The sequence below is a fragment of the Habropoda laboriosa genome, unplaced genomic scaffold, assembly GCF_001263275.1.
Source record: "Habropoda laboriosa isolate 0110345459 unplaced genomic scaffold, ASM126327v1 scaffold203, whole genome shotgun sequence".
Classification (NCBI taxonomy): Eukaryota; Metazoa; Arthropoda; class Insecta; order Hymenoptera; family Apidae; genus Habropoda; species Habropoda laboriosa.
Window position 1 is genome coordinate 71,608 of NW_017100358.1, and position 14,340 is coordinate 85,947.

The 14,340-nt window shown below is 41.3% G+C and overlaps 1 protein-coding gene across 1 annotated transcript in view; it reads right to left on the reverse strand.

Moving 5' to 3' along the window:
• Nucleotides 1-2,307: 2,307 nt before the first annotated feature.
• LOC108574657 (tyrosine-protein kinase Btk29A-like) overlaps nucleotides 2,308-14,340 on the reverse strand; it is a gene marked incomplete at its 3' end in the record, with an annotated part of 52,343 nt that continues 40,310 nt past the window's right edge. Inside the window, exon 3 of the mRNA XM_017937280.1 lies at nucleotides 2,308-2,601. Within this exon, the coding sequence (XP_017792769.1) occupies nucleotides 2,308-2,601 (294 nt within the window). The remainder of the gene's footprint in view (nucleotides 2,602-14,340) is intronic.

Genomic DNA, 14,340 nt, shown 5'->3' on the forward strand with positions numbered 1-14,340 from the left:
TGGTGTATTAGAGTACTCGAAAAAATATTTGACACGTATTTTTTTATATCGGCTCTGATCCACGATGAAGAGATGAAAATTGAACTCAAAGTTGGGTCAATCGTGTGTATTCTCTTTCGTAAGTAACGAAACAGTTAACGAGGGAATATCTCCAAGAGGGAATCACCGATTGCGATGAAATTTTGGTGTATTATAGTACTCGAAAAAATATTCGACACGTATTTTTTTATATCGGCTAAGATCCACGATGAAGGGGTGAAAATTGAACGCAAAGTTGGGTCAATCGTGTGTATTCTCTTTCGTAAGTAACGAGACAGTTAACGAGGGAATATCTCCAAGAGGGAATCACCGATTGCGATGAAATTTTGGTGTATTATAGTACTCGAAAAAATATTCGACACGTATTTTTTTATATCGGCTAAGATCCACGATGAAGGGGTGAAAATTGAACGCAAAGTTGGGTCAATCGTGTGTATTCTCTTTCGTAAGTAACGAGACAGTTAACGAGGGAATATCTCCAAGAGGGAATCACCGATTGCGATGAAATTTTGGTGTATTATAGTACTCGAAAAAATATTCGACACGTATTTTTTTATATCGGCTAAGATCCACGATGAAGGGGTGAAAATTGAACGCAAAGTTGGGTCAATCGTGTGTATTCTCTTTCGTAAGTAACGAGACAGTTAACGAGGGAATATCTCCAAGAGGGAATCACCGATTGCGATGAAATTTTGGTGTATTATAGTACTCGAAAAAATATTCGACACGTATTTTTTTATATCCACACTGAAGAACGATAAATCACGTTAATGTCGATGGGGAGCCTTCGGAAGCTCATTTTTATAACAAGCCACGTCAATCGACTCTTAAATTAGCTCAGAAGACGCACTGCTCTCGTGAAACAGAGCTCTGCCGTTTAAATACAGTGGTAAAAGTGTAAAAACTTGGTTAAGAGAATAAAAACTAGTTACACCAACTTATAGATACAAGGTACAAGGACAGGATCGAAGAGAAATTTAAGGATTTTCACGGAGTACAGTTTAATCAATGAATGTCCTCCTCTCGTTCAACGTAAAATCAGTTGTTAGAACCCAGGAATAACGCAATTTCCGAGTTGTTGCCACGGTGGACGCGAGACTGGGCACAACTGTCAATTCGAGGGGAAACTGATTGGAATTTCAAAGCCACTAAAGGGAACCTAATGGAATCCGGTATTAACTGGTCGGACGTTTATGACCAGCGGAGTTTGTCTTGGAATTATCGCGGCACTCGCTAATATTTAACTGGAAAGGGACTCGCGAGTTCCGTAAGCCCGAAATACAACGGAAAGTCCGGCAGGAAGGAACCAGAGGCCGCAGATTAAACGGAAAACTGGCGTTGAATTTAACATTCTCCAGCTCCAGGGATTAATTAAGTGCATCTGCTGCCAGGCTCGATTCGCTAATCTTCTGAAAAAGTCCGTGTAAGAGAGAAAGAAAGACCATTAAAAAAAAAAGGGGGGAAGAGAACGGCTTCGTTATCGCGGCGAAATATTTTTACCACCTAAGAATGTCAAAGTTGGCGGAGGAGAATCTTAAAAAGGGGAGATTCGTGTCACATATTCCGTGGGGAAAAAGCGAAAACGCTCGACGTGTCACAGAGACGTTCATCCTCGACGTTTTCATCCCCCTTTTCTTCCTTCTGCTTCTTCCACGTCTTCTTCCACCGCGGCTGCACGATAGTTTTCCGTCCTTTTGAAACGCAGATCTTGGCAAACGTATCGCATGGAGGAGTACGAGAATCGAGTTAAAACGCATACCTCTCGCCAACCTTTGAACTATACACGCCTCTAAATCCTCCCCTCGGGTTCTTTAATTCTTTATCGATCATTCTAATCGCACGTGCAAAAAGCGTGCACCTCTTTTTTCCTGCTTTCCGCCGAGGGGGACAGAGGCAAAGAAAAGAGAAGAATCGTTTATCATAATATGACCTTTCGAAGATGGATGGCCAGCAGGCTAATCCGGAATTACGCTACATTAGCAAATGAGAGTTTTCCAATTCTTGGAAGCCTAGAGAGACACGGTTCTCGCGAGATTATCGATCACCCGAACACGGTTCTCGCGAGATTATCGATCACCCGAACACGGTTCAAAGTAGATACTACACGTAGTATAATCCTTTCGAGCATAATTTCTTTTCTCCTGGAAAATCCTCGTCTCGAGAGTCTGGAGAACGAAGGAGGGAAGACTTTTCGCGGCAGAAAAAGAACCGGGCCAGATGAAATGAAATATTACAGGGAAAGAAAGAAAAGAGAAGGTTGATACGAACCGATTGTCGAGCGAGCCTGCGAATGAACGATGGGATTGTTGTTCGCCTCGGAGTTGGTGGTCTGTGGTCGATCGGTTATGGCGGCAATGGTGGCGATGGTACTTCCGGTGGCCGAGGTGAAGCTCGAAGTGGACGTCGAGGACGAGTTCGTTGCGTTTAACGGCTTAAAGGACCAAGAGCTGCAAGTGTCGCAACCCTCCGCGGAACGTGTCGACAAGCGGCAGCAGGACCAACGTTTTCCACTCCAGAGTCCAGCGTGGTAACGACCGCTCAGACCTGGATTCTCGCTGCACACTGTGGACAGAACCAGACCGTCCTCACGAATTAGTTATAAATCGTCCGGGAACCAGCGGGATCCTAGTTTTCGTTGGCTTAAGGTTAATGGGGGATCAAGTTTATCGTACGGTTAGACACTTTGCTGCTTGTAATCATTTCTTGGACATTATGTATGCGCTAAGGGTGGTTACATCGTGGGGACAAAATGGGACCGGGGGGAAAATTTGATACGAAAGATGTATCGTAGGAATTGTTTTGACAGATATTTGATAAATTTGTAACGGTAAATGTATAGTAGTAACGATATCTCTGTCTTCTCTATATTAACGCTAACACTATTAACGCTAACACGCTTAACTCTTAACTCTGGAATTTTCACTCGGAGAATCTCGTTCAATTTCTAATAATAACAATGTTTCTATCTTCTCTGTATTAGTTTTTAACGATTAATTCTGTGATTCTCTCTCTCTCTGTGTAAACTCTTTTCTCAAAGCAAGTGTCATTCACCTTTCCTGACTCTCTCACCGCTCATTCTCTATTTCTCTAGCTCTTTCACACTCTACAGAACATTCTCAAAACGCATTCTACCACGTCCACCCAAATCTTTGAGTGGTCACACACTTTTCTCACCTGATATACTCTCACGCTCTCGTTCCAAACCCTGTTCAATCACACCTCTATCGCTCCAGCTCAAGTACTCTTCACCCACGTAGCTATCGCTCTAAACTAAACATCCACACGAAAAATCCTATCGTATTTATATCTCCTGACCCAAACACTCGCCTGAATATTTATAATCTATCGCAATATTGCAGTAACCGAGAAAAAAATCCAGGGACCCAACGGGGAATCGAACCCGCGACCTCCTACTGGCAAGCCGAGACTCTACGCACTACCCCAATAACGCCTTCTCTATTTTTCCTCGTAAATTCCCTATTTGAGTACCAACACTCTAATTCTACAATATTTTTCTATTTTACTATTTTTCCTCTCATTCGTTCTCCGCTAACTTAACACATTGAGCGCCGGCCCCGCGATAGTGCCGATTTCTGGGTCTATCGCTTGAGCGCCGGCCCCGTGAAAACGCCGGATTCTGGGTCTATCGCCTGAGCGCCGGCCCGCGATAATGCGGGATTCTGGGTCTATCGCCTGAGCGCCGGCCCGCGATAATGCGGGATTCTGGGTCTATCGCCTGAGCGCCGGCCCGCGATAATGCGGGATTCTGGGTCTATCGCCTGAGCGCCGGCCCGCGATAATGCGGATTTCTGGGTCTATCGCTTGAGCGCCGGCCCCACGATGATGTGGAATTTTTTTTGCTGGTATCGGTGTCTTACACATCGATTCGCATTCACTTGTCATGGTTACGTCGATCTTCATTTGTTATACTCTAAGAACAAAACGTATACGATGGTTCAGAAACAATCCCAGAGCAGTGTATTCCGCAGACAGTATATCTTTCGTACGCTTACGCTTTTGGTTGAACAGTATAACAAGCCTTATTATTCTGTACCTTTTCACCCATATCATTTACGTTAAATTGTATATGACGAATATGCAATTAAAATGTACTATTTTACGAAAATGTATAACGTTTTGAATATCCTTTTTGCCTACTCGTTGATCAGAAACCAGCGAATGAGGCCGGCGTTTAGGCTTTAAGTGGCCGATACGTTGCCGGCGCTCAGGCTTTAAATGTCTCTTGGGTCGCCGGCGCTCAATGTGTTAATAAAAATCAACCTAAAATTTCTTCCATTCCTCTACCGCGACATGCTTCTACACGTTGTTTAAAGTCACGGCGAAATCCGGTAACGCGACGATAAATAACAGAGATTCCTCTGGCAACTTGAACCACGGGAATTCCCTCCTTTGGAATCTGAAAATTCATTCTTATTACCGGATGCTAGAGGTGCATCTTGACGTGGCTCCCAGAGGGACGGGGTTTGTATCATGCAAGAAAACCAGCCCAATTTCGTCCAGGGGGGAAGAAATAAGAGGTCAAGAGGAACGATAGAGCACGTAACGAGAGGGCTAAAAATTAATTAATCCAAGTAGCTCGTTAAAATGCGATCCGCGGGCGAAGAAACTGTAATAATCGCTCGGGATTGCTATTAGGTAGCCTGACCCTCTTTCACAGACCAAGAAACAAACCCTCTTTCTTGCCATGAAAGCGAAACGAAAATTAAAGTTGAATGCCAGAACTGCATGTTGCGTGTGTGTGAGTATACGTGCTGTGTAATACCGCTGGTTTTTTCGATCGTAATGGAAAGGAAGATCTGGTTTTGGGTATTAAGCTGGAAAATCTGGCTACCGATACCGGTGATTTAATTAATATTTGCTGAGAATAAATATTTGCCTCGTGATTTATGGAAGTTTGTGGGTGGGTAAATGAGAGATGAATGATAAATACGAGTGTAAAATCCTGCGAGGACTTTTCTTCTTTCAACTGATGTCTGAAATATCTACTTTTCAGTATGGTGCAACTAGGGGTTTTTCCTGTCCAATTGTAATTTGCATAGTGACGGTATTATCTTTTAATAATGCAACGTAGTGTTTATCGCAAAATATCTCTGTAATGCGATACAAATTTTCTTTGCTTATCTCTGCATATTTTTATTTCGCACAGAAATTTTGTAATTATCAAAATTAGTTAGTAATTAGAATAATCAAAATTCTTCACATTTACATCTACGTTGAACTTTGCTCCGTTCATCGGATCATTTCTGATCTCTATATTTCCATCAATTTTTACCTCACGCAGAAATGTTGCAATAATAAAAATTAATAATAACTGTACATTGAGCTTAAAAATTTTCCCCGTTTATCTGATAACTTCTGATAAATATTAAAAAATTTCCAAATATCGAAACTTGGACAATACGAAAAAGGGAGAATAAAAAATGGAAGAATGAGTATCAGATGCACGGAATCCTCGAGAAAACACGAAAAGATCGTCTTCCACAGAAAAACAGAGGATGATAAATAGAATAACGAGTATGATATGCAGAGAATCCTCGTCTTCGAGAGAATAGGACAGTGATGGCGAACCTATGACACGCGTGTCAAATGTGGCACGCATCGTTTACGGACGGTCTTCGCCCAAGAACAGTCAAGGCGCGCTGATATTTCTAGATGTAAGCTAGGTTTCGACACACCGAGCTCAAAAGGTTCGCCATCACTGGAACAGGACTGTGATGCCCGGTTTGCTCCAATTCCTCGAAACTAGGAGCAGATATTGGGGTATCGCTGAGTTAAAACACTTAAAGATCGTCATTGCGTAGAAACAGAACTTTATTCGACAGAGATTTCGACGTTGCGTGACGTGCGCGTGGTAAAACAGAGAATGAACGCAGAGATGGAGAAAATAGGGCTGTTTAACACGTTAAGCGCCATGTCGGTCACCGGCGACTGACACTATGCTTTCCGTTCAGGCCGCGTCAGTCACCAGTGACTGACAGTATACTTTTCGTTGGTCGTCTTCTGTTTATAGTTCGCATGGCCCACTTGACGGATGTCAGTCACCAGTGACTGACAGTATACTTTTCGTTAGTCGTCTTCTGTTTATAGTTCGCATGGCCCACTTGACGGCCAAGTGTGGCCTGAACGGAACGGTAAGCAAAACAGGCTGGGCGTTTAACGTGTTAAGGGTTCCGGGAAGATGGACTCTGGGTGGTGACTATGCAGTAGAGTTGGAAGCTGAAGAGTAATGATGAAAGTGGGTGACTCGTTGTAAATACAGATAAAACAAAGCTAAGGACGTTTGAAACACGCGTGAATCCGAATTGACGTGGCTGAAGCTAGTCTAATAACCCAACCATTCTCACCGAGGTTTGTTTCGATAATTGGACCCTTTCCACACCGAACTTCCTTCACTACGGTGATTACGAATGTTCGAAATTGCAGAAAATATAGCGAAAATGATACTTATCCTTCTCTCTTCCCCTTTTTTCATTCACCGACCAACGAGCAGGATTTCTGAATAGAAATTTTATTTAAAATTCTTCCGTGCCGATGAAACGCGTGTAATTTTTTGCGTAAATGAAACATGGACTCCCGGTGAAACCTCGGGATTCGTTAAAACATTTCACCATCGCAATTAGACGTAGCTTAAATTCAACTAGGTATTTTTTTTTTTTCCTTATCTTTCGGGTTTTATTCAAATTATAATACACCGGCATGATTCAAAGTAACGAGAAACTATTCTGGATTATAACAATTCCCGCTGTTTTCCATTAAAACTGCATGATAAAAACGAGCACCGCTCCTCCATTGTTACAGCGTTCATCTATCGGCAGACAGAGAGGGGAAAAAGGACGATGGCGGCGAGGGTTAATCTTGGACGTGGGAACAAAAGCTGGGGGGAAAAAGATTGATGCGTCGATCGTTTTTCAAAAGGGCCACCGATCGACGAGCGTGTGATCTAGCGGGGTTAACGAGCGGTGGAAATTAACACGCGGAATCCAGGGGTTTAATTGAGAGGCGATGATAATCGCGTGTTACAAACTGCGCAGCGACCGTCTTTAATTCTCTGCGAGTAGTATGATCGGCGGGTAATCGAATTGAAAGCGAATTTGTGCCCGCGTTCGCTTTACACTGTGAATTTTGAGAGTTTCGAAAGGTTGGAAAATGATCAATTTTGGGGGAGATTTGATATTATTCAGCGATCAGATTTAACTAATATGGAAAATTTCCTACACATTAGGGCGATATTTGTAATTTTTTTTTAACGACACTGACTACTCGTGCACTTTATACTTTTCGGTGTAAAAATTCAACTGACACGTAATTAAAACAATGTAAAATTTCTTACACATTAAAGATTCCACCTTACTTCAAGCAAACGTTAAAAAACGCGATACTTCAAGATAACACGCACAAATTTACCAGACGGAGGCTGTATGTGCGTCGCAGCTTCGACGGTTTATTGGCGACGATTAAACGACGCGGAGGAACTTCACTCGTTGAAGTCCCAGTCGAATGTGTGGAAAGTGGACTGTATTTGTTTATCGAGTGATACGAAATGTATTTTGTGTGAATGCACCAAGGGTACAGTTGTGTCTATGGTTGCGATGTGAAACCGTGTATAGTCGGGGCCAAGATATAGCGAGGTCGTAAATTAAGCTCTTAAGAAGCGGCACCTATTGATGCTGCGGCACTCAGGGCCGTGCGTTGCAGTCTGCTTGAGGATTCTAACAATAAATGAATGGTAGCATATGATTTGGTATTTCAAATGGAAAATGATATTTCATTTACAAATGGAAAATATTTAATATTAATCACTATCTTTTAAGAAATTTAGAAAGAAATTTTAAAAATTGGAAAATTTAAAAAAAGATATGTTATTGATGAAATAGCAGAGAAGAACGGCCATACTGTCCTGAGATTGCCACCATATTTCTGCATATTTAATCCAATAGAAATGATTTGGGCTCAATTAAAATTGAATATAAGAAGAAAAAATAGATGCCCGAAATTTCATCAACAAGTTGTTGAATTAATAAAAAGAGAAATGGACAGTATTAAACCGCATAATTGGAAAAAAACTGTGAATAGGGTGATCAAAATCGAAGAAGAATATCAACAATGAAAAGGAAGACGAACTCAATAAATTAGAAAACAAGAAAGAAAAATTGTAATGTGATTAAGAATTTTTTCTTTGATATATCATACAAGATACATTGACGCTGGATACAAAAATTCTTCGTACGGTCCTGACAATGGTTTCAAGTACTTATCTGCTCGTATTTCTGTCAATTTCGGGGTCCCGGCAGCTAAAACATGTTTACTTTGACGCCTAACCGATTTTACGACCTCGCTATATCGTGGCCCCGACTATATGGTAAGCTACGAAGTGAATACTTGCGTCGTCGACTACGAAGTCCTACTTAAAACTTAAGTAACCCCCTTTTTCCTGCCCTTCTCAGAGCGGAGGTGAGGGCACTGTCTAAGTATGGGAGGGGGTTTCTCCAAGGTTCGATAGGTCGCGGAAAATTCCTCCAGGTCGACTCTTAACTACAAGGACCGTTATACACATGTTTTAGCCGACCTTTCGGAAATACCGAGTTTATGACCTGGTCGGTTATTAAGACGAACGAAACGAAATTCTAAAGCTATTGTGTAAAAACTACTACTATCGCGAAGGCACAAATTGCCGGTTATAGAAAAAATAAGACTCTGAAGCTATTAACGAAAAATAAACACGAAAATAAACTGTCTATCACGTCCATGTCATAAACTAACCTTCGAGAATCTTTAATTACGGTGTTCCGTATCGGACGGAACAGAGGCATCAATTTCCACAGCGAGGCGCAGAAACAGGATTTTCAGGTTGGCATAACGTCGCTACGCTAATTCAACTCTTAAATTCATCCAGCAACCGTGACATTTTCAACAGCCGGAGGAAAACTGCCGCGGCATTACCACATCACGTATACCGTGTTAATTTAATCAACCTTGTTACAAACTTCTTCTTTAACACGCCTAATTAATTTACCGATTTTCTCTGTTTATCTCACAAAAGCGAGAAAAAAAATACCCAACTCCGTCGATTTTTCCCTCGAAACTTCGTACGCGAGTATCTCGCGTCTATTAGAGTCAAAGGCCGGACCGGAAGTCGCGTGTTTACGAGGAACGCTGGACCTGGAGAACCGCGGATCGTCGCAATTAATCTTCACTGACGTCGACTTCTCGCGTCGGAAACTCCCTCTGCAGAGATCGTCGCATGCATATGCATCGAATGGGAAAAAATGGGAGATAGAGAAAAATGCACAGAGGGGACGAGAGAGAGGGTTGAGTTTCAGTAGTTTAAAAGGCCTCGATCGATATCACGGCCCGGAGCAATTTGTCGGCGGAGACAATATCGATGAGGAACTATTGTACACGACAGCCGGGAGCCTACGAAAGTGCAAAGTAGTCTAGTTCTGCTTATTCCTCCTTTATCCTGCCCTCCCTTCTCTAATTATCCTCGTTTCCTCGTCTGGCTCTGACTTTTTCTTCTTTTCTTTTTTCTTCCTTTTTTCTCTCTCCACCCTTTTGCTCCTTTCTTTACCTCGATTCCGGCTGGCGGAGCAGCGGCCGAAATTTAAACGGAAATCACGTAATTAATCGCCTCATTAGCATCCGTGCATCAGCGAATTTCTTCGAGGTATAGGTATATAGGGGAAATTTTCCTTTTTCCTGCTATCTGTCCGATGGAACGGTGTTTTTTGGTTAACACCGTGGTAACAGTGTGTTTTTCGGATGATAATTAATTGTTAGTTTCGGAGTGAGGTTTGGGAGTTAGCGTGCCTGTCGCGAGGGGCAATTTATGGGGAAATTTATCAGGGTTGAGAGTGTTTGCGGAGAGCTGGACGCAATTTGAGAGCACTCTCGAGAGCAACTATCTACACTTATCCTTAGAGATGCAGGAGAAAAGTATTTGGACTGAGAGTGTTTGAGATTAATAGACGACAAAATAATTGTCCCAATTTTCAGCTAGCCTACCTGCCCATCCGAGAGTAAAACTACCGCGAGTGGCTCTCGAGAGTGAAATTTATCAGCGTTGAGAGTGTTTGCGGAGAGCTGGACGCAATTTGAGAGTACTCTCGAGAGAATCTAACTTTTAGATAGACACTTATCCTTAGAGACCAAGAGAAAAGTGTTTGGAATGAGTGTTTGAGATTAATACAGGACAAAATAATTGTCCCAATTTTCAGCTAGCCTACCTGTCCATCCGAGAGTAAAACTACCGCGAGTGGCTCTCGAGAGTGAAATTTATCAGCGTTGAGAGTGTTTGCGGAGAGCTGGACGCAATTTGAGAGTACTCTCGAGAGAAACTAACTTTTAGATAGACACTTATCCTTAGAGACCAAGAGAAAAGTGTTTGGAATGAGCCTACCTGCCCATCCGAGAGTAAAACTATCGCAAGTTAATACTCTCGAGAGTGAAATTTATCAGTGCTGAGAGTGCTTGTGAAGGGCTCTGAGTCCTCCACAATTTAACTTATCCTTAGAGATGCAAGAGAAGAGTATTTAAACTGAGTGCTTAAAATTAATATACGACAAAACAATTGCCCTAACTTTATCTAACCTAACTCTCCATCTGATAGTAAAACTATCGCAAGTTGCTCTCGAGAGTGAAATTTCTCAATGCTAAAAGTGCGTGCAAAGAGCTGGACGCAATTTGAGAGCACTCTCGAGAGCAACTATCTACACTTATTCTTAGAGATGCAAGAGAAGGGTATTTAAACTGAGAGTGCTTAAAATTAATATATGACAAAATAATTGTCCCAATTTTTATCTAACCTACCTAACCATCTAAGAGTAAAACTATCGCGAATTTCTCTCGAGAGTGAAATTTATCAGTGCTGAGAGTGCTCGTAGAGAGCTGGACACAATCTGAGTCCTCCACAATTTAACTTATCCTTAGAGATGCAAGAGAAGAGTATTTAAACTGAGTGCTTGAAATTAATATACGACAAAACAATTGCCCTAACTTTATCTAACCTAACTCTCCATCTGATAGTAAAACTATCGCAAGTTGCTCTCGAGAGTGACATTTATCCGTATTAAAAGTGCTTCTAGAGAGCTGAACCCAATCTGAGTCCTCCGCAATTCAATTAATCCTAAAACATGCAAGAGCAGAGTATTTAAACCGAATACCCAAAATGAATACACGACAAAGTAACGCATACAATCTTCGCCCAAAAAATATCACATAAACATAGGCTCCTTCAAGCTTCGTTAAAAAGATACACGTTAAATGAAATGCGGCAGATCTTCCTTCGTCGGTAGTAAAGAAAAGCTACTCTCCCCTAAATCCACTTTTGTTCCCTTGAGTTTGTTCTTTGTTTTTCTTGATTTTTTTCTTTTCGAGGAGGATATTCCGTTTTTAGGGACGCGTTTGACGGTTCCTCGTGGGTTTTTTCCGTGGGGAAAGTAACGCTTGAACGGTAGTAACGGGAGGCTTGAGTGATTTCGCGTGGAGGAAGGGTGCAACTGCATCTTGCGGACGCATCGTTGGGTTTGAGGAAAAGAGGAGGTACAACGTAGGAAGTTGGATCTTCTTAATGCATGCGGGCTTCTGTTGCTCTACCTTTTGTTTCTCTCTTTCTCTGTTCGTGTCAGGTAGGAGGAAAGGAGTACCAGTGACTCGGTTTTGCTTTGAGATGTGCACCAGACGGGACGAAATAAGTTTTGAGCACCATGAAACATATTTTCCCGGAGAAATTAATAATGGTACTTTTATTAATGATCATTTTTATTTCGGTACGATAAACTTTTCAGTCTGAATAAATTCGAATAAATATCTCCCGATTGTTCACAGCCCCGTAAACTTCTTCTCCCACGAAAAATATTTCCTTCAGAAGTTAATAAAGGGAAAAAAGGCACTTTTACCAATGATGGTTATTATGTCACTAAACAAAAAATCTTCTAAAGAGACACTGACATAAATATCTCTCAATCTTTAGCAACCCCTTCATTTTTTCTCCTACGAAAGAAATTTCCTTGAGAAATTAATAAAGAAAAAAGGCACTTTCACTAATGATCATTTTTATTTTGAAAAATAAACGTTTTATTCTGAATTATATTTTTGAAATTTGTGAAGAAGACGCTGAAATAAATATCTCACAATCATTCACAGCCCCGCAACTTTTTCTCTCGCCAAAGAAATTTACTTGAGAAGTTAATAAATTAAAAAAAGGCACTTTTACTAATAATAATTTTTATACTACTAAATAACATTTAAAAATGATCCTTTCACATAAAATTTCTATAATCTCTTAAAAAGACACAGAAACCGACAGCTCCCGATTATTCACAGCCCCGCAGCTTCATCTGCCGCGAAAGACTCCTCCGTGGGTAAAAATGGTAAACCAGTCGAACGTATCTAAGCAAATTGACAAATAACAGCTGGCCCAGACGCAGCGTGCAATAAGAACGAAATGTAAAGCGCAAAAATCAATCGAATGCCAAGGTAATATCGCGTTCATTTTTCTCGTTACCCTGCCCTTTTGAAAACAGAGGCGAAAAGAGAAACAAAGAGAGAGAGGGAGAGAGCCATTCGTTCCGTCGTTCAGCGGCTGGCCAACAAATTCCAACTTTCCACGAAGAAAAGTTGCAAAACTCTCCGGTCGAACTTTATTATATTGCACGGTGGTAAAAAACAGAGGGGAAAAAAGGCGTATCTCCTTTTGACACTTTGCCAAACAAGCACCGTAAAAAAGGCAAATAATAGAAAAAGAAGTTCGACGAAATTAGAAAAACAAGTAAAACAACATTTTCCCCTATTGTCGAGGAACCTCTGAATCCATCGATCCCTCTTTTTCACACCTCCATTTTATCCGCCATTTGAAAACGTAAAAAATTGTTCGACTATCGGAAAAAAAAAAATAAATAACCGATTCGTGGTTCACAAAGGCAAAGCGAACCAAAAAAAAAAGAGGTCAGAATACAGAGATTTGCAAACGGAATATAAATGAAATATTCGTTGAAAAATTTAGATACCGTGTGTATAGAAAATATCGCAAAGTAGTATATCAAAGAGAGAGGGGATTCGAAGCATCCTCTTAAAAATTAATCCCACAGTGGAAACGTTTTCGAAAGTAACAACAAGAGAATTTTACTAGGAAAACGCGAGGCAGGCAGGCAAGCTCTCGCAGAAATACACTCAGAAGAGAGAGAGAGAGAGAGAGACAGAGAGGAAGAAGAAAGAAAAGAGAAAAACGTGGAAGCAGAAAGTTCTCCTTTCGCGGTGGAATCGTATCAAAGGAGCTGCTCTCAGAAATTTCAAGTACGTGGATTATAAGGGCGAGATATCCATAAGAAAACGAAAATTCGTCGCGGACAACCGACCATACTCCACACACACATAAAAAATGAATCCGTACCGGTCGAAATAAGTTTCATGGATGTCGAAAAACTCGGCGACTCGATTTCCCGTGGCGTTCACCACGAATAATAACGAGAAAGATAGAGAGAGGAGAGAGGTTGGTCGAACCGGAGATTCTTCGAAAACTCGTTAAAAGTTCGGCCATCCCGGCGACGAATCAATCAATTCGAGAATCGAGATACGTCCGTGATAACCTCGATCGATTCTTATATGATTTCTGACGCCGCTCTCGCCTATGAATCACTTTCAACCCGGGGCAAAAAAAAAACTTGATACTCCGGGGGTAAGTTTCTCGTCAGTTTTCCCCTTCGTGGTCATATTTTTCGGGGAAAAATTGTTTCCAATGTTCTAGCTCTAGCAAGCTTACGTCGAAAGTTTCTCGGGTGAATCCAGGTTGAATCGCGAGATAAACGATGCAACGATATTCTTTGACAATTGTGGCGTAATGAGAAGATTAGTATCCAGAATGACATAAACGACAAATTTCTCGTAGATTTAAGATGAAAGGTGGACCTAGGTTCATTCTTGCACTCCTTTGTCGACTCCACGTCAATTTTATTCCTATGTCGGAGTCACGCTCGACATTTTTAAATTGCCAATTTAAATATGTATTATACAATTTCGAAATATTTTTTTTATACTTAGATAAGCGATATTACATGTACAGTATATTCTCCACAAGTGTCAGACCGCAAGGAAGCTAAACCTGACATTTGTAGAGTCAGGGACTACGTTTTCCAGCCTCGCGCGCGCCTTTGTAGTTTGCCGAACGTAGACAAGGACAGCGAATAAAAGATAAGCACAACCAAGCGATTTAAATACCAACTTTTTTAATTTTACGTTTTTTTATCCCGAAATTTTTCTTAACATATTGACGAAATTTTTCTGATG